At 42.3% G+C, this 23,585-nt stretch overlaps 1 protein-coding gene across 7 annotated transcripts in view; it reads left to right on the plus strand.

Annotated features, from left to right (window-relative positions):
• Positions 1–23,585, plus strand: part of si:ch73-103b11.2 (myosin phosphatase Rho-interacting protein) — a 183,791-nt gene that overhangs the window by 97,982 nt on the left and 62,224 nt on the right. For 3 of the 7 annotated variants that reach the window (XM_048609494.1, XM_048609490.1, XM_048609495.1), the window contains exons 5-7: positions 4,250–4,334; positions 16,857–17,061; positions 19,331–19,838. In XM_048609494.1, the coding sequence (XP_048465451.1) occupies positions 4,250–4,334; positions 16,857–17,061; positions 19,331–19,838 (798 nt within the window). The remainder of the gene's footprint in view (positions 1–4,249; positions 4,335–16,856; positions 17,062–19,330; positions 19,839–23,585) is intronic. The other 4 variants (XM_048609492.1, XM_048609491.1, XM_048609493.1 and 1 more) reach the window with 4 other exon arrangements.

A 23,585-nucleotide genomic window follows, 5' to 3' on the forward strand; every position in this document is an offset into this window, starting at 1 on the left:
GCTGTTAAAGAGAGATGTGAGATGAGGTAAATCCCAAAGAATTAGCCTATACTCAGACTGTAATTATGTCATCCTGAAAAGTACTTTCTGTAAAGTTCACACATTATCATATTATACTCTCATATCTCAGGTTTACTTTTATATTATACGCTATGCTGTTTTTGTCATGTCGGGTTTTTTTTATTTTGTATCCCAATGTGAATTTGAATGGAATTTTATTGGAATAGTGTGAGATATGATGGTTTAAGGATACTATTTTCTCTTATGGTAGTCATTTCTGCAGGAACAGGCTAAAGCACCAAGCTGTGGAAGAATGCACAGAGATATATCTCAAATATGAGCTGCAACTGAGGATGATGTGTATGAGATTCCAGTATTTCAAGAGGAAAGGAAGGTGATATTGTTAGTAGCAAAATGAAAATGACTGGGGATGAGTGAGCCAACAAATTAGACAACAGTACAAAGAAGAATCATAGAATTCCTACAGTAAGGAAAAAGGCCATTTGGCCCATCAAGTCTGCACCGACCCTCTGAAAAACATCCCACCCAGACCCAGCCAACCCCCCCCACCATTCTCGTAGCCCCACATTTCCCATGGCTAGCCCACCTAACCTGAACATCCCTGGACACTGGAGGGCAATATCCCATGACCAATCCACTTAACTTGCTCATCTTTAGACTGAAGCGCACTGATAGAAAGCAAGTTGCAACAGAAGACATTTATTTGGAGACCATAGATTCTTTAGATCAAAAGGGATGAATTAATTTGATTTAGTTTTATGTTTAATGTTTGTCAACCAGATTTTGAATAGTGATGTCAACTCTTCTCCTCCACAACTTGATGCTTTAGTATCAGCAGACTAGTGCATCTGGTGAAGTATGGGACTTGGTAATAAACAAATTATTGCCAATGCATTTTGCACACTGGTGAGGATAAAGATGCAGAAAAACCATCCTGCAGCCTTGAAGAAGAAGTGAAATCAAATAAGACAAATGCTTTTTTTTGTTTTACTCAGCGGAGCCTAATGCCCAATTGCAATCATCCAGCCAACCTGCAAAAAAAATTCTACAGTATGGAACGTATATTCCCTTCCATAATCATGCACCACCTCACTTATCTAATTCTAAAGAATCGAAGTTTGTAAATGCACGTGTTTGACTAGTTAAAGTCAAGCAAGTGAACAATACCGCTTTCAGGTAGATTTCTCATTGCTTGTCTAGCTATGACTACGCTACCCTTAGTAGATGTTAGCTTTTGGGATATTTGGAGCAACATGGGAAGAATTCTAGCCTCTGATGACCTCTTTAAGCTCACGTATCAGTTTACCAAGTCAAACTTCCCATTACCAGCTGTGGGGTCATTTTGGAGCCACTTTTCTCCCAGTGAAACCTCATCTAACTCTGTCCCGCTTTCAAGGGAAGTATCACCAGTTTCATGAGTGACCAGACCTAAAACAAAGCCAAGTATGAATGAACAAAAACAGAAGTTGCTCAAGAAGCTCAGCAGGTCTGGCAGCATCTGTGAAGGAAAAATCAGAGTTAACGTTTTGGGTCCGGTGACCCTTCCTCAGAATTTGTACTCTGGTTGTAAAGCCCTTGCTGGGATTGAAAAATCAAAAACATTCTGCTGGGACTTTTAAGAATGAAGATTACATTGCTAGGATTTGGCGAGGTGTGAAAGGAGAACCAGAAAATGGCAGAACAAAGCAGAATCAAGATCAGAGGACTGAGGCGTAAGCAGCAGTAAAATATCAAATATTCCAAAATGTAGGTTTTCCTGGCCGGAGCAGGAACCATTGTGGTAAGGAAAATAACAAAAGTGAGAAAGGAAGTGTAAATTATATGTATGTCAGCATCCATTGTGTAAATAACCAAGAGCTGTAGGCATAAATTGTTACATGAAATTATGATGTCACATTAAAGGGGCATGACTTAATTAAGGAATGCATTTTAAACATCACTTATTGCCAAGCTTTCAGGAATGGTGAAGAAAGGAAGGGAGGAGGTGGCATGGTCATATTTATTAAGGATGTACCAGATGGATATTAAGCATATAGTGAACAGTTTTAGAACTGAATACGTTGGAGTTTAGGTGCAGAAGGGGAGCTGTTACATTGTTGGAAAGTCCTTACAAAGATGCCAATGAGTGGAAAGAGACACATAAGCAAATTTCAAAGATGTGTACCAAAAATAAAACAATAACATTAGATTTCAATTATTCTGATATGAAATGGGGAAAATATATTGCTAAAGATGGGAAAGAAGAATAATTTCTGATATATGGATGTGAGAACTAACTTGATAAATATGTCTCCATTCCAATAAGGTAGGAGACAGTTGAATCTAGTTCTGGGAAATGAAGTAGGGCAAATGGAGTGTGTTACAGGATGAGATCATCTACCTAAGGATGACTACAACAAAATTGAGCTTAAAACGATTTTGGAAAAGAGTTCAGAAATATCGGTGATGAAATTGCTCAATTGGGTAAAGATAAGTATCTCTGATTTAAGAAGGGGCCTAGCATAGGTGGATTGATAAAGGTCAATGTATGTTAAAGCAGATACAGAACAATGGAAAACATTCAAAGAAGAGATAATTCAAATTCAAATTTGACACATTCCTTTGAAGGGGAAAGATAGAGCATTCAAAATTAACGTTCTCTGGATGTCAATGGAAATAAAATTTAAAATAAAACATAAAAAGGAAGTTTATGACAAATGTCAAGCGTGATTCAGTTCATTGCAGAAGCACTGAAAGTACAAGAGAGATGAGAAGTTAATAGCGGAGGCAGAGAGGTTATTAGAAAAGATTAGCAGGTATTGTTAAATTGAACTTAAAACATTTCATAGCATCTAGGAGGTAATTTAGAGAGGGCAATTTTCTGTACAGGCAGCAGGCTAAATAACCAGAAAGTACTAGTGTGTTAGTAATCCTGTCAGGCTTCCAGACTGAAAGCAAGAGTACAGTGAGGATTGAGAGGCTGAGCAGTAAATACTTTAAAATACTGAGTTGTGGTAATTGCTTTCTTCTCTAAGTAAAAGGTTATTTCCTGTTTTTTTGTTTTGAGTATGTGCTTTTACTATTTTAGACATAATTTTTGATACTTTGGAGATCGGTTTTGCTACTTTGCAGGGTTTTACTTTGCTTTATTCTGGACCTAACAGTTCTGAGCAAAAACAAGGTTGCTGGAAAAGCTCAGCAGGTCTGGCAGCATCCGTGAAAGGAAAAAACAGTTAACGTTTTGCGTCTGAGGAAGGGTCACCGGATCTGAAACATTAACTCTGTTTTTTCCTTCACGGACGCTGCCAGACCTGCTGAGCTTTTCCAGCAACTTCTGTTTTTGTTCCTGATTTACAGCATCCGCAGTTCTTTCGTTTTTATTTAGCAGTTGTGAGCCTTCTTTCCAGCAGCTTGGCAGCCATTTACTCAGTTTTATCTCAGCTCTCTGAGGAATGAGAAAAGCTGGAGATATGAGGGGATGGTCAATAGGCAATCTAATTTCAATTCTGCCTCTTTCTGCTTTTCTCTGATTCTCCTCCCACATTTCGCCAACTCCTAGCATGAAGTCCTCCATCTTAAAAATCCCAGCAGAATGTTTCCCGTCTCAAATCTGTGACGTTAGCTTTATATACCAGATTCATTGGTTGAATTTAAATTCCAAAAGCTGCAGAGCAGGGATTCTCCAGATTACTAGTCTGAACACATAATTGACTTGATTGCTACACCAGCATCTTCCTGATTGATCTGAAATGTTAACTAGGTGAAGGCTTATTGGTATTATTGCTAGGCTTTTAATCCAGAGACTCCGGTAATGTTTTGGAGACTCAGGTTTGAATCCCACCATGATGAAATTTGATTTCAATAAAATAATCTGGAATTAACAGTCTAATAGTGACTGTGGAATTGTTGCCAATTGTTGGAAAAGCCCATCTGGTTCACTAATGCCTCCTAGGGAAGGGATCCTTTCCTGTTCTGGCCTCCAGGTGACTCCAGACCCACAGCAATGTCATTGGATAGGCAATAAATGGTGGCTCAGCCGAAACCTGAATGAATTAATAAAAAAACAAGTATCTCCCTTAACAGATGCTGCCAGATCTGCAGATTATTTGCAGCATTTTCTGATTTTATTTCAGATTTTCAATTATGCTATTTTGGTTTGAAACAGCTGCTGTCTTCTATGAATAAATCTCCCAGAGACCGTTGATCTTATTGCCACTTGAAGTTCTGATTTCTTTGTATCTCTTCTCAGCTGGTTTGAAATGCTGATTGTGTATCCACGCACGAACAAACAGAATATGAAGAAGAAAAGGAAAGTGGAACCTCCCACACTACAGGTAAATAAAATGCGGGAAGGCAATGCACAAGTAAACAAAATCAGATGTGAGATATGCGTGGTATTGAGTTGAATTTAACATGATGTCACTAATTTATTATGTTTAAAAATGTTATTTAATTACACACAAAATTAATTTCCAATAAGAATGAAGTTTGTTCTGAAGAAGGGTCAATGTACCCAAAATGTTAACACTGCTTTCTCTCCACAGATGCTGCCAGACCTGTTGAGTTTCTCCAACTGTTTCAGTTATGGTTTCATGAGGGCTTGTGTGTTGAGTTGCCTGCAAGAGAGGATGTAAAATATAGCGCATGACTTCAGAATATTTTAAAGAGCTTCACAGCTAATCTCTTACACTTGCAATATGGTCACTGTAATCTAAGGTAAAGTGGCAACCAGTTTTGCTCAGCAAGATCCAACAAACAGTCATAGGTAAATGACCAATTGAATGTTTTTTTGACGTTGGTTGAGCAATGTTGGCCACAATACCAAGAAAATTCTCATGAGGAATAAGAGCCCAAAAAATGCAGTTTGTATGAGTAAGCATATCAGCAGGAAATCATAATATTCAAGTACAATGTTTATATTTCCATTTCCTTCATTGTGTTTGTCTTTATTTGTGGCACTGGTCCTTCCTATGTATGGTTTCACCACAAATGGCATTCTGTCAAGTTGCTATTCCTAATGTGAGCTGAGGCAGTCAATGGCAATATACTATTTAACATGCCCTTTCCAACTATTGTTACCAGTAGCAACCACGAGTCTGAACTACTGTAAATTTTTGCTTTCCTAATATACCAGGACAAAAGTCATTCCTACCACTGCATGTGCTAAGACCATGTAACAGATCACAGTGCAGTAACGAAACTAACACCATTCAAACTCGTGATTAAATATCTCATTGAACTTGCATTCATATTTAAGATATCTAGAAATCTTGCAAATAGTTTTCAATGGGATCTTTGCATGTTATTTGTTTATTTCTTATGCACGTCTGCCTGTTGTGTGTCATACTATGCAGTCAGCTCTGGTTGGTGTAAATTCGATTTGTTTCCTGTCAAGTTGCTGGTATGTCCTGTTCTCAAGAATACAGGTTCTTGGGAGCAGGTGACTAAAAGACCTTGAATGAGGCACAGCAGAATTAGTGGTGTATATCATTATTGTTTTCATGTGGGTAAAGTAGTTTTTTTTGGCGAATATAATCGGTATCAAGTTCCTGGAGATTATTTCAACCTGCTTGACCTTTATTAAGAAAGTTGACCTCAGAGGGGCCAAACAGAATGAATTTCCATGAGGCTATGTCTCCTTGGAGACCCATGCAGTAGTTTGGCTCTGACACTTGGAAGAACAATGCTGCATTCAGCCATTAATGTAGGAGAAGAGGAAATGCTGAAGTATGGGGGACGATTATATTTATATCACAGAATATTGATATTCTCATTTCTGTCAGTAGATTGTGAATTCAAGTCTCAATTCAGACATTTGAGCATATAAATCTAAGCTGAACTTCACTGAAGAACTGAGGGAGATGCTGTTTTTCAGATGAGCTGTTACACTGTCTTGTCTGATATTTTGGATGGATGTAAAAGATCCCAAGGCATTGTGAAGTTCTCCCTGATGTGTTGTCCAATTTGTATCTGGACAGTATCACCATGTCTTTTGTGGAGTCTGCCTGTCTGTAAATTGGCTGCTGTATTTCCCATGTTACACTGTAAAATTGACTGTGAAGCACTTTAGGATTCCTGAGGTTATGCAAAATGTTATGTAACTGCAAGTTCGTTCTTTTAAAACAGGTGATCTGGTCTATTCACTTCTTCACAACAGTGAGTTTTATTTCTTTGGGATTTGATATCCCTGTCATGTATTATATTTGGATCACTTAGTTTTTGATCAACTGTTGTGCATCTCCGTGTCTACTCAGGAAAACAAAACGTGATATGAGAGTATCAGTTGCGTATGATAACTGTTAAATTGAATATTTGTCTTCATCGACGATCTCGGTATGTCTGCATGAGTTTTTGTTGTGGATGATGCCGGTGATAGTTGATAGGGATGTCTCTGTTAGTGGTTAGTGCCGATCTGATGGACGAGTTACTGCTACTTCTCTGCTTTGTTGATGGATGTTAATGCTGATATGTCTTGTGTCAGTCATCCTGTTGCCAGGATTAGTAATACAAATAAGTTCTGTTGCCAGGGCTGAATATTGCAGATCAGCCTTGCCAATGACTTTGAGAACTGTAGATTAAATGTAGCTCAAACAGTCCAGAAATAATAATCTGATTTGGCACCGTGTGGCTTGTTACATTTTCAAACAGGAAGGAACTTAAGAATAATGATGGGACAGACGGTGCTCCACAGTTTGATATTCTGCCAGTACTAGTCATAGAAGTTCATAAATGAAGAATGTTTACTTGACTGAAATACTAGAGGGGGTGGGCCAACATGCCTGGTAAAGAGTCCCAGCAAGAGTCAGTATCTTGCTGTGAAGGGGAGCATAACCTTAGCAGGGGTGAGCTGGGCAGAGCAGAGGTTTGGAACATCTTAGGCACAATTACGGTCATTCTACAGTAACTAGTGTTGAGTGTTACAACTGAATTTGAATAAAGGATTTTGGAAAAGGAAAAACTAGTATCATAGATCACTGTTGTTAAAAATCTGATATTAATTATTTTACAATAAGCAGCCAGGCCAAAATCTTGTTACTTCTTTATCCAGAAACCATAAAGGCACTTTCCAGTAAGAACTACTCTCCCCTTGGCCAAGAATGCTGCACCCACTTTAAGCATATTGACCTGAGCTATGATTATCTAACTGGGCAGAGATCAAGGGTGAATAATGAAGTTTTCAGTTTGTTTGGCACAGTACCATATTTCAGAGTACATTGTCATGAGATGAAAAAGCCATTGCAATTCAAAATGTGCTCCAGGATTTTAAATTGAAATACAATGCCTCATGTGAACTGTGGATATCTGCAGGAGGAATTCCAGGCTACTCACTGATGAAGTGATGGAAAATGGTACCGTTGTGGTCATATTACTGGACTGGTAATCCAAAGGTCAGTATTAATGATCCAGAGACATGAGATCAAATCCTACCACAGTTGCTGGAGAGGTTTCAATTGATTTACTGAGTAAATCTGGAACAAAATTGTAGGTTTCATTAATAAAGGCAAGACTACAGATTGTTCAAAACTGCATCTGTTTCACTAATGTCCTTCAGTAGAGGAAATATGCTGTCCTTACCAGGTTTGGTCTACATGTAACTTCAGACCCACAGCAATATAGTTGATTCTTAGTTGCTTTTGAAATGGCCAAGTAATCAACTTGGTTGTATCAAACCATTCATAGAAACAATGAATAAGACTAATAGCTGTTCAACCAGATGGCAACTACCCAGGACCATTAAAAGACAAAGACCTATCCTGCCTTGTTAACCCTGAATGTTTTCCACATTAACATCTGGGGACTGACTTGTGCTAAAAATTGGAAAAGCTGTCCAAGAGACTAGTCAACAATACCTGACATGCTTATACCTACAAAAACATATTTTGTAGTCAATATCGCAGACTCTTCATTCACCAAATCTGAGTATGTCCTGCCACTCCGACAGGAAGTGAAGACGCTGTGGTTTACAGCCAGGAGAGAATGAGGGTGGTCTTCAATGTTGATTCCAGACCCAATGAAGTCCAATGGAATCATGTCAGACATGGTCACTGAACCCTCCTGATTACTACGTACTGCCCTCCATCCTTCATGTTGAACGTCACTTGGAAGAAGCATTGAGGTTCACAAGAGAACGGAATGTAGTCTGGATGGGGAATTTCACTGTCCATCGTCCAGAGTAACTCAGAGGCACCAATACAAACTGAACTTGCTGAGTCCTGAAGGACATAACTGGCAGATTGAACCTGTGGAAGGTGATGAAAAAACCTCATCGACCTTGTCCTCACTCATCTATCTGCTGCAGATGCATTTGTTCATGATATTATTGGGAGGAATGACTACTGCAAAGTTATTTTGGATATAAAGAACTATCTTCATACTGGGGTTTGACCTCGTGTCTCTGGATCATTAGTTGTGGATTTTAGATTACTAATTCAATAACATTGTGCAATGGTACTGTACTCCATTGTATTTGTGGCACTGCTATTGTGCTAGTTAGAATAGATTTAGAATAGAACGCTCGGCTCAAAAATTGTCATTCGTGAAGTGATATGGGCAGAATTATATTTAATTACAATCCGTACACTGATGGTTTCGCGTATTCCACTCTCTACCGTTGTCACGAATCTAGAAGACAAACCCTGATTCAGTGATTGACTGGCCTTAACATGAAGGAAACATTTGTTCGGTGCTCCAGCAACACTCGAAGTTCAATACCATCCAGGTTGAAATAGTCCACTTAATGATCCTCTACTTTATACATTTAATCCCTCCACACCAGTGCATAGTGGCAGCAGTGTGTGCCATCTGCAAGAAGTACAGCAGAAACTCTCCTTCAGTAGCACCTTTCAAACCTGTGACCTCTACCATCTAGAAGATCGAGTGCAGCAGATGGTCCAATATTTGAATAAGAATCCTTTTTATGGTCAAAAATAGTTTTGCAAAATGCCAGGAAATTTCTTTTAATGTGCTTTTCCTGAACTATAGTATTGGTAGCCACAGTGTGTGTGTTTAAACAATAGCAGGAATTATCCCCTCAGCTGTTGGTATTTTTAGAAAATAAAGGCAGTAAAAGAAATTTTTGTTTTTGTCAAAATAGAATCACATTGTTGTTACCTAAAAATAGCAGCCAGGTTTGTTAGTTAATATACTTATTTGGTTGGAGACCATATTCTAGTGTAAACTGAATGAAAGATTTTTTTCAGAAAAGATTTTTCACCCAGTTTAGTTGCAGATTATTTTTAACATGTGTTGGTCTGGTCCAGAAGAGAGACACCAGTGTTTAAAATTAAAATGGATATTTGAATATCTCATGTACATTGCCAATGCTCCTTTTTCCCATCAACAATCCTTTGTCAATGTGGCACTGTCACAGTATTGTGTTTGAAGTTTTTGACAAGATTGGTCATGGCGGTAAACATTTATATAATGTGTAGCTGTGTCTTGAAATATCTTAATTCATTATACACCAAGTATTTTATCATTGAAATTGCAGTGATTGCATGCAAGCATAAAACACACAATTTGTATTCAATAAAATTCCATAAGTAGCAATGAGTTGAATAATCAGTTAATTATCTTTTGGCTGAAGGAAAAACGTTGGCCAAGTGTGTTGGAAAACCACTTTTTTTTTTACCCCTGAGCAAGTAGCTCAAATCGAGGTTTATTGCCTTAAGTGAAGGATAATATAGCAGTTCCTCAGCATTCCCTCGTAATCTGCTGAAGTTTTGAATTTACAACGTTCTAACTCAAATGTGGTGCGGTGGTGGTGTCCCTTCCTCTGGGCCAGGAGGTGTGCTCCAGAGGTGTGTGATAACAACTCCTAACAAATTGATTTAAAAAAAATCTAACTCCGGTGACTTCTGTCAACCAAGGCAAACACACTAATAGTTTGGTGCACTTTGTATCATGACTACTCTTGGTTAAATTAATCTGATTGTTTGTTTAATCCCTGGAACCCCACTGCTTTCTAACAATCTGATTGTTGGCTAGCAGTCTTAGAGCCTTGGCATTCTGGCCAAGCAACTTTTAGTTTACCTAAATTTTTTAGGAAATCAATTTTCTTGGCATCAGTTGACACAGACTTTGAGCTGTCCTCCTTGACTTAATGACAGTGGACAGGTTCTTTGTGTTGTATGCCTAATCAAAGGGGCAGCAGCCTTGGAGACTCAGCGCTAGGTTAGGTGGACAACACCAAAGTAGGCAAGTGACTTCTGGGTGCTCCATTTAAGTATTTTCAAAAATTAAAAGAAAAATAGGGGCAGAAGGTCGAGGGGAAAATCCCTCCGTGGATGTTAGGGCCAGTGCTGGCTTGACTTTACTGCCTGTGACCATGGAACCTCTGACCTTGTTGACCCTTTTGGATTGTCATTTCAGTTAGGCTGGTGACTTCTCCATGCTGCAAGGCACACTATGCCCAGCATTCATCTCTACTCATCCCAGCCCAGCCAACCCCATGCCCCACCCATGTGCTGCACACACACCTCCAGCAACATTGTAGCATGCTTCCTGAAGACTGGTAGAATGCCCATCAGAGGGTCATTATTTCATAGATAAAGGCCATCCTACCCATTGAATCTATGCTGACTCTTTGTAAAACAGCCAAGTCAATACCATTCCCCAACTGTCTCCATAACTCTGAAAGTTCCCAGAAGTGGCTAACCAATTTTCTGAGATAGTAGGAACTGCAGATGCTGGAGAATCCGAGACAACAAGGTGCAGAGCTGGATGAACACAGCAGGCCAAGCAGCATCATAGGAGCAGAGAGGCTGACGTTTCGGGCCTAGACCCTTCATCAGAAAAGGGGGAGGGGAAGGGGGTTCTGAAATAAATAGGGAGAGAGTGGGAGGCGGATACAAGATGGATAGAGGAGAGGATAGGTGGAGAGGAAACAAACAGGTCGAAGAGGTGGGGATGGAGCCAGTAAAGGTGAGTGTAGGTGGGGAGTTAGGAAGGGGATAGGTCAGTCCAGGGAGGACGGACAGGTCAAGGAGGCGGGATGAGGTTGGTCGGTAGGAGATGGAGGTGCGGCTTGAGGTGGGAGGAGGGGATAGGTGGGAGGAAGAACAGGTTAGGGAGGCGGGGACGAGCTGGACAGGTTTTGGGATGCGGTAGGGGGAGGGGAGATTTTGAAACTTGTGAAATCCACATTGATACCATTGGGCTGCAGGGTTCCCAAGCGGAATATGAGTTGCTGTTCCTGCAACCTTCGGGTGGCATCGTTGTGGCACTGCAGGAGGCCCAGGATGGACATGTCATCTGAGGAATGGGAGGGGGAGTTGAAATGGTTCGCGACTGGGAGGTGCAGTTGTTTATTGCGAACCGAGCGTAGGTGTTCTGCAAAGCGGTCCCCGAGCCTCTGCTTGGTTTCCCCGATGTAGAGGAAGCCACACCGGGTACAGCGGATGCAGTATACCACATTGGCAGATGTGCAGGTGAACATCTGCTTGATGTGGAAAGTCTTCTTGGGGCCTGGGATGGGGGTGAGGGAGGAGGTACGGGGGCAGGTGTAGCACTTCCTGTGGTTGAAGGGAAAAGTGCTGGGTGTGGTGGAGCTGGAGGGGAGTGTGGAGCAGACAAGGGAGTCACGGAGAGAGTTGTCCCTCCAGAAAGCAGATAAGGGTGGGGAGGGAAAGATGTCTTTGGTGGTGGGGTCGGATTGCAGATGGCGGAAGTGTCGGAGGTTGATGCGTTGGATCCGGAGGTTGGTGGTGTGGTACGTGAGGACGAGGGGGATTCTTTTTTTGGTTCTTATTGCGTGGACGGGGTGTGAGGGATGAGGTGCGGGAGATGTGGGAGACACTGTTGAGGGCGTTCTCGACCACCGAGGATGGGAAGTTACGGTCCTTGAAAAACGAGGACAACTGAGATGTACGGGAGTGGAATGCCTCATCCTGGGAGCAGATGCGGCAGAGGCGAAGGAATTGGGAATAGGGGATGGCATTTTTGCAGGAAGGTGGGTGGGAGGAGGAGTATTCTAGGTAGCTGTGGGAGTCGGTGGGCTTGAAATGAATATCGGTTTCTAGGTGGTTGCCCGATATGGAGACAGAGAGGTCCAGGAAGGGGAGAGAGGTGTTAGAGATGGTCCAGGTAAACTTAAGGTTGGGGTGGAAGGTGTTAGTGAAGCGGATGAACTGTTCGAGCTCCTCGTGGGAGCACGAGGCGGCGCCGATACAGTCATCAATGTAACGGAGGAAGAGGTGGGGTTTAGGGCCGGTGTAGGTACGGAAGAGGGATTGTTCCACGTAACCTACAAAGAGGCAGGCGTAGCTTGGGCCCATGCGGGTACCCATGGCACCCCCTTTGTCTGTAGGAAGTGGGAGGAATTGAAAGAGAAGTTGTTGAGGGTGAGGATGAGTTCGGCTAAGCGGATGAGGGTGTCAGTGGAGGGGGACTGGTCGGGCCTGCGGGACAGGAAGAAGCGGAGGGCCTTAAGGCCATCTGCATGGGGAATGCAGGTGTAGAGGGACTGGACGTCCATGGTAAAGATGAGGTGTTGGGGACCGAGGAATTGGAAGTTCTGGAGGAGGTGGAGGGCGTGGGTGGTGTCACGGACATAGGTAGGGAGTTCCTGGACCAAGGGGGAGAAAATGGAGTCGAGATAGTTGGAGATCAGTTCGGTGGGGCAGGAGCAGGCGGAGACAATGGGTCGACCAGGGCATTCAGGTTTGTGGATTTTGGGAAGGAGATAGAAGTGGGCAGTGCGGGGTTGGGGAACGATGAGGTTGGAGGCTGTGGGTGGGAGGTCACCTGAGGTGATGAGGTTGTGGATGGTTTGGGAGATGATGGTTTGGTGCTCAGGGGTGGGGTCATGATCAAGGGGGCGGTAGGAGGAGGTGTCGGAGAGTTGGCGTCCGGCCTCGGCGATGTAGAGGTCAGTGCGCCATACTACAACTGCGCCTCCCTTGTCCGTGGGTTTTATGGTGAGGTTGGGATTGGAGCGGAGGGCTGCATGTTCTGCGGGGGAGAGGTTGGAGTGGGTGAGAGGGATTGAGAGGTTGAGGCGATTGATGTCTCGACAGCAGTTGGAGATGAAGAGGTCGAGGGAGGGTAGGAGGCCTTGGGGTGGTGTCCAGGAGGATGGGGGGTGTTGGAAGCGGGAGAAGGGGTCAGCAGAGGGAGGGTTAGGTTCACGGTTAAAGAAGCTCGGGGACCGCTTTGCAGAACACCTACGCTCGGTTCGCAATAAACAACTGCACCTCCCAATCGCGAACCATTTCAACTCCCCCTCCCATTCCTCAGATGACATGTCCATCCTGGGCCTCCTGCAGTGCCACAACGATGCCACCCGAAGGTTGCAGGAACAGCAACTCATATTCCGCTTGTGAACCCTGCAGCCCAATGGTATCAATGTGGATTTCACAAGTTTCAAAATCTCCCCTCCCCCTACCGCATCCCAAAACCAGTCCAGCTCGTCCCTGCCTCCCTAACCTGTTCTTCCTCCCACCTATCCCCTCCTCCCACCTCAAGCCGCACCTCCATCTCCTACCGACCAACCTCATCCCGCCCCCTTGACCTGTCCGTCCTCCCTGGACTGACCTATCCCCTTTCTAACTCCCCACCTACACTCACCTTTACTGGCTCCATCCCCACCTCTTCGACCTGTTTGTTTCCTCTCCACCTATCCTCTCCTCTATCCATCTTGTATCCGCCTCCCACTCTCTCCCTATTTATTTCAGAACCCCCTTCCCCTCCCCCTTTTCTGATGAAGGGTCTAGGCCCGAAACGTCAGCCTCTCTGCTCCTCTGATGCTGCTTGGCCTGCTGTGTTCATCCAGCCCTGCACCTTGTTGTAACCAATTTTCTTTTGAACTTGTGGATTGTCTCCATGTTCAGCAGCCTTATAAGCACTGAGGGCCAAGTCACGATTGTGCACTTTGTGCAATTCCTTTCCCTCACAAGGCACCCCTCTCTCCTGTCCAAAACTCAGATTTGTATCCATTTGTTCTTGTACATTTGCCTTATCTAGACCTATCACAATCGTGTATTCCCCTACCATATCCTTCCAGAACCTGGTTTGCTCCAAGTAGAATAACACCAGCTTCTCCAATTAATCTTGTCAAATTCCCTCATCTCTGGACCATTCCAGTAAATCTCTTTTGTACCATCTCAAGGACCTTCACGCATTCCTTTCTTGAATGATAGGTAAGGAGACAGAAAGCTGGACACTGTAGCCCAGTTAGCCTAACATCTATCATTGGGAAAAAAACTAGAATCATTATTAAGGAGGTATCAACAAGACATTTAGAAAATGACATTACAGTCAACCACTGTGAAAGTGAAATCATGTTTGACCACTTTGAGTGGATGTGAAAGCAGTGTAAGTAAAAGAGTACCAGTAAATATAATGGCATTTGGGTGTTCAAAGGTATCCACTGAAGTGTCACTAAGAGATAAGAGCTCTTTGCATTAGGGATGGTATATTAGCATAGAAAGAGGATTGTCCAACAAGAGAGGGTGAAATTCCATTTCCAAAACTGTAATAGTGGAACTCTACAGGAATCAGTGCTAGGATCTCAACGTTTACGATCTACATGAATAAATCAGATGAAGTGACTGCCTACATCATAGCCAAATGTGCTGATGCTCTGAAGATAGGTCGGAACAGTATCCACATTTCTGATGAGGAACCAAAAAGCCTGCAAGTATAGATTAAGTGGGTAAAAATTTGGTACTGGGACGTAAAGTGGGAAAATGTGTTCACTTTAGCAGCAAGAATAGGTAAGCAGAATGTTATTTCAATTACCCGAGACTGCAGAAGCTGTGGTGCAAAAACAAACATTTGATGCAGGAAGTAATTAGGAAGCAAATGGAATATTGCTTTTTGTGCATGATGTGGAGGTGCTTCTGTTGGAGAGGCACACATGCGTGAATCTATGGGATGAATTTGTATTTGCAGATACCTTTTATTTTGTTCAAGGGGCACAGTTTGCAGATGGTCAGACAATGTGGCGTTTCGTGGATTCCTACTTTGGAGGTAGGGCCAGTCTGGCTCCGGGCTGGGACACGAGCGGATTCTGGGCAGGGCCTCACATCTGGCATGCGTTGTCTGACCTGGAATATTGCCTCCTCTTTGCACTGATGGGGACTATGGTTCTCGCAGGGCAGGGACTTGAACGGAGTTTGGGGATTTGCACGTATGTATTGGTCTTCTGGCTGATTGAAGATTTGACAGCATCTTAGGTTTGTTTGGCACATCCTCATTGATGTGATCCTTTGATCTTTTGTTGATTCTGTGTTTGATGCTGCCTCTCTCACTAACACCTGAAGAAGGCGTAAGACTCCGAAAACTTGTGTTTTCAAATAAACCTGGTGGACTATAACCTGGTGTCATGTGACCTTTAGTGCAAACCGGGTTAAAGTAGGAAAGCTCCACTTGTATAGGCTTTAGTGATGCAGAAGCTAGGGTACTGTGTAAAGCTTTGGTTTCCTCATACATAAGAAGAGATAGCCTTGCATTGTAAACAAGTCAAAGAAAGCTCATTAAGCTGATTTCTGGAACAGAGGATTATCTTATGAAGAGAGGTCGAGCAGTTGGACCCACGTTTATTGGAGCTTAGAAGAAAGAGAGATGATCTTATTGAAATAGAAGATTCTGAGGGTACACACAGCATATTTTCCCCTTGTGGGGGAATGTAGAAGATTGTAAGACTGCTCAAAAATAAGGGAGGGGTTCAATTTAAGATGCAAGTGAGGAGGGATTTCTTCTCTCTCAGATCATTAGTCTTTTGAATTTTCTTCCAAAGAGATCTATCTGCAGTGGGTGGGTATATTTAAGGCAGAGTTTATTTTTTGATCTACAATGGAAGTATCAGTTATTTGTTGCAAGTTAGGAAAGTGGAGTTGAGGCCTTAATGAGATCAGCCATAATGTAATGGAATTGCAAAATGGCAGAGCAGTCTTGATGGGCTGAATGGCCTACTCTGATATTATTATGTTCTTTTAGGGTCTGGTGGCCAAAGCTGGAGAAATACTTTTGTTATGACTTCTGTAAAGGCTCAGCACAACTTTTCTGTTTTTATATTTTTTATCTTTTTTGAGCTCAGGATCCCATTTGCTTTTCCAATTATTCTCTCAGCCACCTTCATAAATCTGAACCTGTGAAGCCCTGTGTCCTTACACTGCCTTTAGAACTGTGCTGAACTAAGTCAGTAGCACCTCTTCTGATCCCCTATGCTAATATTTATCCTCACAGGCTTCTCTGTATTAAATTTCATCTATTTATCTTCTCATTTTGTTAGCTCATGTTGTGTTGCAGTTGAATAGCATTATCCCCACTGTTTGCCATGCTTCCCAAGTCTGGTATTATCCACAAATTTTTAAATTTTACTAAGGTCCAAAGATGATTCAGTCAACTTTGCCTATGACCAATGTGGTGTGCGGTAGGTTGAGAGGGTGGCAGTGTCTCAATGATGTCAAGTTCATGATTGATGTAATTTGGTAAGAGAGTAATTCCATTCTGAGACCACACTGCAGTTGGTGTTAACACAAACCATGTTTCTGCTTTATTTGTCCCTCAACCTCCTTTGTTGAGGTAACTGGTTAATTGGATGTATTGTGTTGATACCACGTCAGATTTTGTGAAGCCAGTAGTAGGATCTGAGTGGATGTCCAGTTACGAGTCACTGGATAATCAACCCGCAGTCCCATATAAATTCACCTGCTGAAATCTGGCTCTTGTAAACTTAGGATTGTTTATACCCCATTTCTCAAACAATTCTTCGGTATCTGTTATATTTAAATGATTAACACAAGTTCTCGTTTAATTGAATGTAATTTAAATTTTTTAAATTTAATGTGAGTTTAATAACAGGTGCATGTTGTTAGAAGGATGAAATGGACTCATTGTTTTGCCTATGACAGGAACCGGGACCTGCTAAAGTTGCAGTTACCAGTAACAGCATACCGACTGCTGAGAAGATCCCAAGCACAAGGTCAACACTCTGGCAAGAACAAGAAGAACTGAAAAATAAAGAGCTCCATGTCATCAGCCCCACAATGAAAAGCCCTTCGGAAAACCAGTCTTCCATTGTCCCATCTTCTGAACCGTCAGCAGGACTGAAAGAAGGTTAGAGGATATCGGTGGGAAAAATGTGGTCAGAATTTGTTGTTTATTCATTCACAGAAGGAGAGTGTCGCTGGCTAGGCCAGCATTTATTACCCATCCCTCATTGCCCAGAGGGCAGTTCAGAGTCTGCCATATTGGTGTGGGTCTGGAGTCACATGTAGGCTAGACCAGCTGAGGACAGCAGTTTTCTTCTGGGTTTTTCTGACAATTGACAAAGGATTCATGGTCATCGTTAGGACTGTTAATTCCAGATTTTTATTGACTTCAAATTTTACCATATGCCACGGTGGGATTCAATCTCAGAAGTTTTCTGTTGTGTTACACCTCACTAGAGTAGTGTGCTGAAAATCAAGCTCTGCTATTCCCAAGGTCATCACAAAAGTTAAAGATTTTAAGAGAAATCATAGAATCCCTACAGTGTGGAAGCAGGCCAGTCAACCCATCAATTCCACACCGACCCTCTGAAAAGCCTCCCACTCCAGACCCACCCCACCACCCTATCCCTGTAACCAGGTATAAGTTTGCAGAACTCCCCAGTTTACCTGACTTTCAGACCCAGGTCGATGGAGAGGTTAACCTAGGTTTCTGTAATGGACAAGAATTCTATAATCCCCTTTATAAAGGTTCCTTCGACCAACATGTACACATACAGACAGACAAAAACTGATTAAAAAATACATTGGTGTTAAGGGTGGAGGGAAAAGCTGGGAAAGCAGTTCAGTGGTCCCTGTCCACAGGCTCCACTGAGTCGGTCTTGTGCTGATCAGAATGCTGAGTCGACCTTTTCCAGGTATTTTCACTAGTTGGTTGGAGACACAAGGCGACTGATTCACACTTTAGAACAGTCTCTGGCTTATTAAATAAACTGTAGTTTACAGCAATTGCTGAAGAAAAAGCTTCAGGCTCAGAGTGAATTTTATTGCAGGGAACAGAAAGCTACTGAGCTAGTGAACGTCTGAAGGCTTCTCACTATCTTATTCACAGACCCAAGCTGTTCAGCTATCTGAGAACCAATCACATAAGTTAGCAGGCTGTGGGGCTTTGTTATTGATAACTGGTCACTAATCCACAGACCAATCAACTCCTTGTTACTGGTTGAATCTGCCTTTGTACTTGGATCCAACTTGTGTGTAAACTACACTTCAACTACTGCCTGAACAAGCAGCTGTGTAAATGATCCTTCCAATGAGTGTCAGGTTTCTTGCTTTTAAACTCTGCAGTAATCTTTGATTTTTAAAACAGTTCTTTTCCCATTTCAGTCCACAATCAAAGCTATAGAAAAATTAAAGGGCACAGTCTTTACATCACATTGTTACCCATGTGGTCATTGGTCAGATTTCTGAAGCATTATATTTTAGAACTGAACCATTTTCCATGTTAATGTTGCATGCCTAATAATTAAGAACAGTGTGAAAACATAGTTTTAAAAAAATTCAAACTGTGAATGAGAATATTTCTGCAATTTAACATCCCAGAATTGAACAATTTCTAGATATAGAGAACACTTGCTTAAAACACACAGCTGCAGTTAAACAGGTTGTACATTTTAAACAAGTGAACTTGCCAGAAATCCTTCTGGTAATATTTATAAAAGTGTTTGAGAAAGTTAAACTACAGAGGAGCGATTTCAAAGTGCAATGGAACAGATGATTGGAACGATTAGTAAAATGATTAATCATTAACAATATGCAGAGTAAAATATAGAAGCAGTTGATTGCTAGTCCCTTGAGTTCAGTCAGATCTGTAGATGAACAATTTGGATTGTCCCCAGGCAGTGATAGAATCTCTTTTGACAGGTGTCTCTGTTCAAAATTGATTGTGTTTTAACAGAACAGCTCACCTCTGTTTTCATCCAGCTGGAACTGGTTTAGTCACTGTGTACAGTGACATCATTGAAATTTCTGAGCTTTGCTCTGACACAGCACAGATCTACTTTCAGGTTTAAGTAAAATGCCCAAACATTGTTGCCTATTTTCTTGTCCACGTCCCATTGTCCACAGCTGTGTGATTACAGCTGATTCGTTATACAGGAACATTAGGTTATTTTTGCAGCTTCTGCCAATATTTGAACAATGTAGAGTGCAAGTAGAATTGTTTGAGTAAGGTACATGCTTGATTAGACCAAAGGTGCTGGGCGGTGCCTTTTCTTTCAATGATGGTAGAGTTGAAGCATGATTTCACTGTCCACATTGCTGGGGGGGTGGTTCTGTTGTAATTCCTTGTGCATGTCTCTCTGATTCTAAATAAGCTCTGTCTTCTTCCTGAACAGCAGCCCAGAGTGTGGTTGATGTTAACGAGGTGGATAGCCAGCAGAAGAAGCGCGTGGAGAGTGGCTACTTTTCTCTGGAGAAGCTGAAGTCTGAAACAAAGCAACTTATCACGCCTCCAAGAAGCAGCATCACCAGCAGGTACAGTTCCTCTGAGAGTTGCATGGTAATACCATGCCACTCTAGCTTGTACAGCGATCCTTTCCCTTCTCCAGGTAACCTTTACTGCAGCAGTTCTTGTGTTAGCCCTTCCCAGAGCTCCTTCGATTCAGAGACCAGTGGTGCCACGCTGTCGAGCATTGCAAGTTCAAGCAGCAGGGTTGGGGAAGGGTCAAGCCATTCTCCAGCTACACGAATAAATCTAGACTATGCCAAAATGGCAGATGTCCCAAAAGCCAAGAGGATCAGCGACAAACAGGCCTTCCAAGCAAATAAGGACCAGGAGCAGCGGTTTCGTACCTGCAGTCCTGGCAGAGCGGAGTTGACACGTTTGTTTGGAACAGAACGAAGGTAAGACACTGAAGGTGGAGGAAGTTGATTTTGGATATTATCTGTCTCTTATTACATACCTATCTCAGTGATGCAACAGTTTCTGACCAAGGTCTGTCATTAAGCCACTTTTCTTCAAATTTCAAACATAAACTGAGTCTGAAAAGATTTGGCTACTAGAATACAACTGCAATAAATTACAAATTTATTTTATCAAGAAAATACCAGAATTAGAAGGGGCTGTAATAAATGATGTTCAAACATGGTGTTCCTACTTGCTGATGCTTTTTGAATTTTGCATGTGATTTAGATGACGACTGCTTCTTACAATTTCTGTAATCTCTTTCTTTTCCATGCGTAATTCTGTAATGAGATGGTAGGTTAGAACTTGTTTAAGTACTGACCACATTGAGGTCTTGGGTGCTGTCCCTGTGTTGTATGCTGTAACTGCCAAGTTCAGTCCCCATTTGTAAGTTTGCTGGATGCAATCACAGCTTGTGCATGACACTCAAGGCACTGATATTCCAGGAGCATTGTTAGCGTTGAGTCCCTGGTCTGTAAAGGAGAGCATTTTGCTTTTCTACTCAATCACTGCGGTGGACTCTTATTTTTGGTGTCAAATAAGCAGTTGTCAAACACACTTGAGAATGTATCTTGAAGAGACTAAGAAAGTTTTAATTTATTCACCCATCTCCCATATTCTGTTATATTCTGCTATACACATTTCATACAGCAGATGGCAGAGTATCTGGCTTCTGGCTGCCAGTCCTCTGACCTTAGTTCAGTTAATTAACAGGTTTACGTTTTGATCTAAAATTGGAATGCAAGCAAGTGCGACATATTGTGCTGCTGTGTAACTGTTATTCGCCTACTGATATGATTATTTTTAAACTGCTGTGCTTTCTGTTTAACCAGAAGAGATATTGACTGTTGATAACAAGGTGCAGGGCTGGATGAACACAGCAGGCCAAGCAGCATCATAGGAGCAGGAAGGCTGACGTTTCGGGCCTAGACCCTTCTTCATATTGACTGTTCATTGCCTACGTGGACCAACAGGCATCTTGAAGGAAACTGACCTGAAAGAAAGATGTGCATTTATGTAGCATTTTCACAACCGCCATGTGCTTCAGTGCTTTACGGCCACTGAAGTACTTCTGAAGTGTAGTCGCAGAGGAAATGTAGGGAAAGAAACGGCTAATTTATGCACAGCAAGCTCCCACAAACATCAATGTGCCAATGACTAGCTAATCTATTGTCTTTTGTTGATTGAGGGAAAACTATTAGCTAGCACAGAGAGAATAACTCCACTGCACTTCTTCAAAATAATGCCAGGGGATCTTTCACATCTATCTGATCAGGCAGACAGGGCCTTAGTTCAGTGTCTCAGCCGAATAATGGTACTTCTGATCGTACAGCACTCAGTCAATACTGCGACCTTTTTTTGATCAAATGAGTCGAATCTGGAAGTTTGTTACTCGAAGAAAACAGAGGAGACCTAATCGCTGTCTTTTGAAACTGACTGTAAGGCTTGTATTCTTGTAGGCTTCAGAAAACCATGGCCTGCACATTTTGCTCCATCTGAAATGCACACGACTGGTGTGTGACTTTGTCTGGAATTTTTGCCTTTTCGCACTCATATTAAGTTTGCAGTGCGTTTGCTAGCCGTGATGATACCTGTAGGGATGTGGAGTTGGGCCGGCACTTCTCCGAAACAGCAGCCCCAACACCCAACTTGTTTAAAGGCCACCTGAATATGACCCCTCAACCTCTTGTCCTCCAACCAGCCCCTCTGGGACTATTATTTCTAAATCATTTGGATTAAAAATTAAACCCATGACAATCTAATGAAATCTTGAATTCAGGCACGTTATCTTTGATACCAAAATAATTATTCCAGTGCAAAAAATTGTGCCTATTAAATGTGTAAACAAACCAGAAACCACAGCAAGGGTATTCTGTAATTAGAGTCTGATAAAGTTTCAAGTTTTCTTTGCTCACTAGACCACATGCTGAGCTTGAAACGTGGCCACGCATTCATATTGGCTACAGCTCCCATAACAATAACTGCCAGCTACATTCCCTGAGCCTGAGGAGTAAACGATAGGTGGAGATAGAGCCCAAAGAGAGAGAACAGTTGGACAGACGAAGGAGTGCTGTTGTTGAGTGGATAATGATCTGGCTAGGAGGGTGAATAGCTGTTAATGGAGACTGTTAGTGGCCAACAATAGGTAGTGTGTAATGGCAGACTGATAACAAGGCCTGGTGTGTCTGTGTGGGGTGGTGGGGGAAGTGGTAGGACATGGGAGAGTTCAGGCCACTTTAACACACCACCCTGTTCCCTGGCCAACATCTCTGTCAGGCTTGCTGCAGTGTTCCAGTGAAGTTCAGCGCAAACTGGAAGAACAGCACCTCATTTTCTGTTTCGGACCCTACAGTCCTGTGGACGCAATATCGAGTTCAATAATGTTAAGGACTGAATTCTCCCATGTCCTGGGCCCCTACCCCACACACCAGGCCTTGATATCACATAGTCTGCCTTTACACACTACCTATTGTTAGCCACTAACAGTCTCCATTAACAGCCATTTATCCTCCTAGCCGGATCATTATCCACTCTTGTCTGTCCCAACTGTTCTTCTCTCTCTTTGGGCTCTATCCCCACTCCCCCCCCCTATCCTTTACTCCTGACCCCCTCCCCACCCTCTCTGTTGAATATAAACCAACATATTCCTAGCTACCATCAGTTCTGAGGAAGGGTCACCGGATCGAAAATGTTAACTCTAGTTTCTCTTCACAGATGCTGCCACACTTGCTGAGCTTTTCCAGCAACTTCTGTTTTTGTTTCTGATTTACAACATCCACAGTTAGAACATAGAACAGTACAGTACAGGCCCTTCAGCCCATGATGTTGTGCTGACCTATTATCCTGCTCTAAGATCAAACTACCCTGCATACCCTACATTTTACTATCAGCCATGTGCCTATCCAAGAGTCGCTTAAATGTCCCTAATGTATCTGACTCCACTACCACCGCCGGCAGCACATTCCATACACCCATCACTCTCTTTCAGTTTTTAGATCATATTGGTGTGCCATTTCCCCTTTGAAGAAGAGTGCCTGCCAGTCAATGCAGGGGAGCTGGTTCTGCTGTTTCTTCAACTTTCAAACTTCTAAACAGTCAGAGATGTCAGATCCTGTGATTTAAATTAAAAAAAAAGACAGTAATGGCTGATGGGGCTTTTTTGTTTAAACACTTACCTTTACAGAATAGATTCCCATGATGAATCACTGTACCAAAAAAAATCTTGTGTATATGTTACACTGCAGCATTAAACATTGACAGCATTTTACACTTACCTTTTAAGAATGTTCCCAGAATACTCCTCAGCAGCCTTCCACCATTGGTCACAATCTCTCTAAAATGATGTGCAATTTTCAGGCTTTCAGAACACTCACCAGTATTTGAAAACTGTGTGTTGCAGGAAATAAAATTTTCTTGCAGCCCTCATAATTGGGACTTCAATCTTGGAAGAGGTATGTGTGTGCATTACACCTGAGACCTACAGACCTATTCAAAGGCCACAAATTCTTTTTGCAAAGCATTTTGTGATCCAATTTGCACCTCCACAGGGAGACAAAAATCCAACTGAGTAATCTTACTGGAGATTGGAGACACTGGACAAAGGGTTAGCCTTTCTTTCTGAAAACGCAGTAAGCATTAAAAGGATTCCTGGACTGTACACATTAATGCCTCAGTTGTGGCACTTT

The sequence above is a fragment of the Rhincodon typus genome, chromosome 21, assembly GCF_021869965.1.
Source record: "Rhincodon typus isolate 14 chromosome 21, sRhiTyp1.1, whole genome shotgun sequence".
In the NCBI taxonomy this organism is placed as follows: domain Eukaryota; kingdom Metazoa; phylum Chordata; class Chondrichthyes; order Orectolobiformes; family Rhincodontidae; genus Rhincodon; species Rhincodon typus.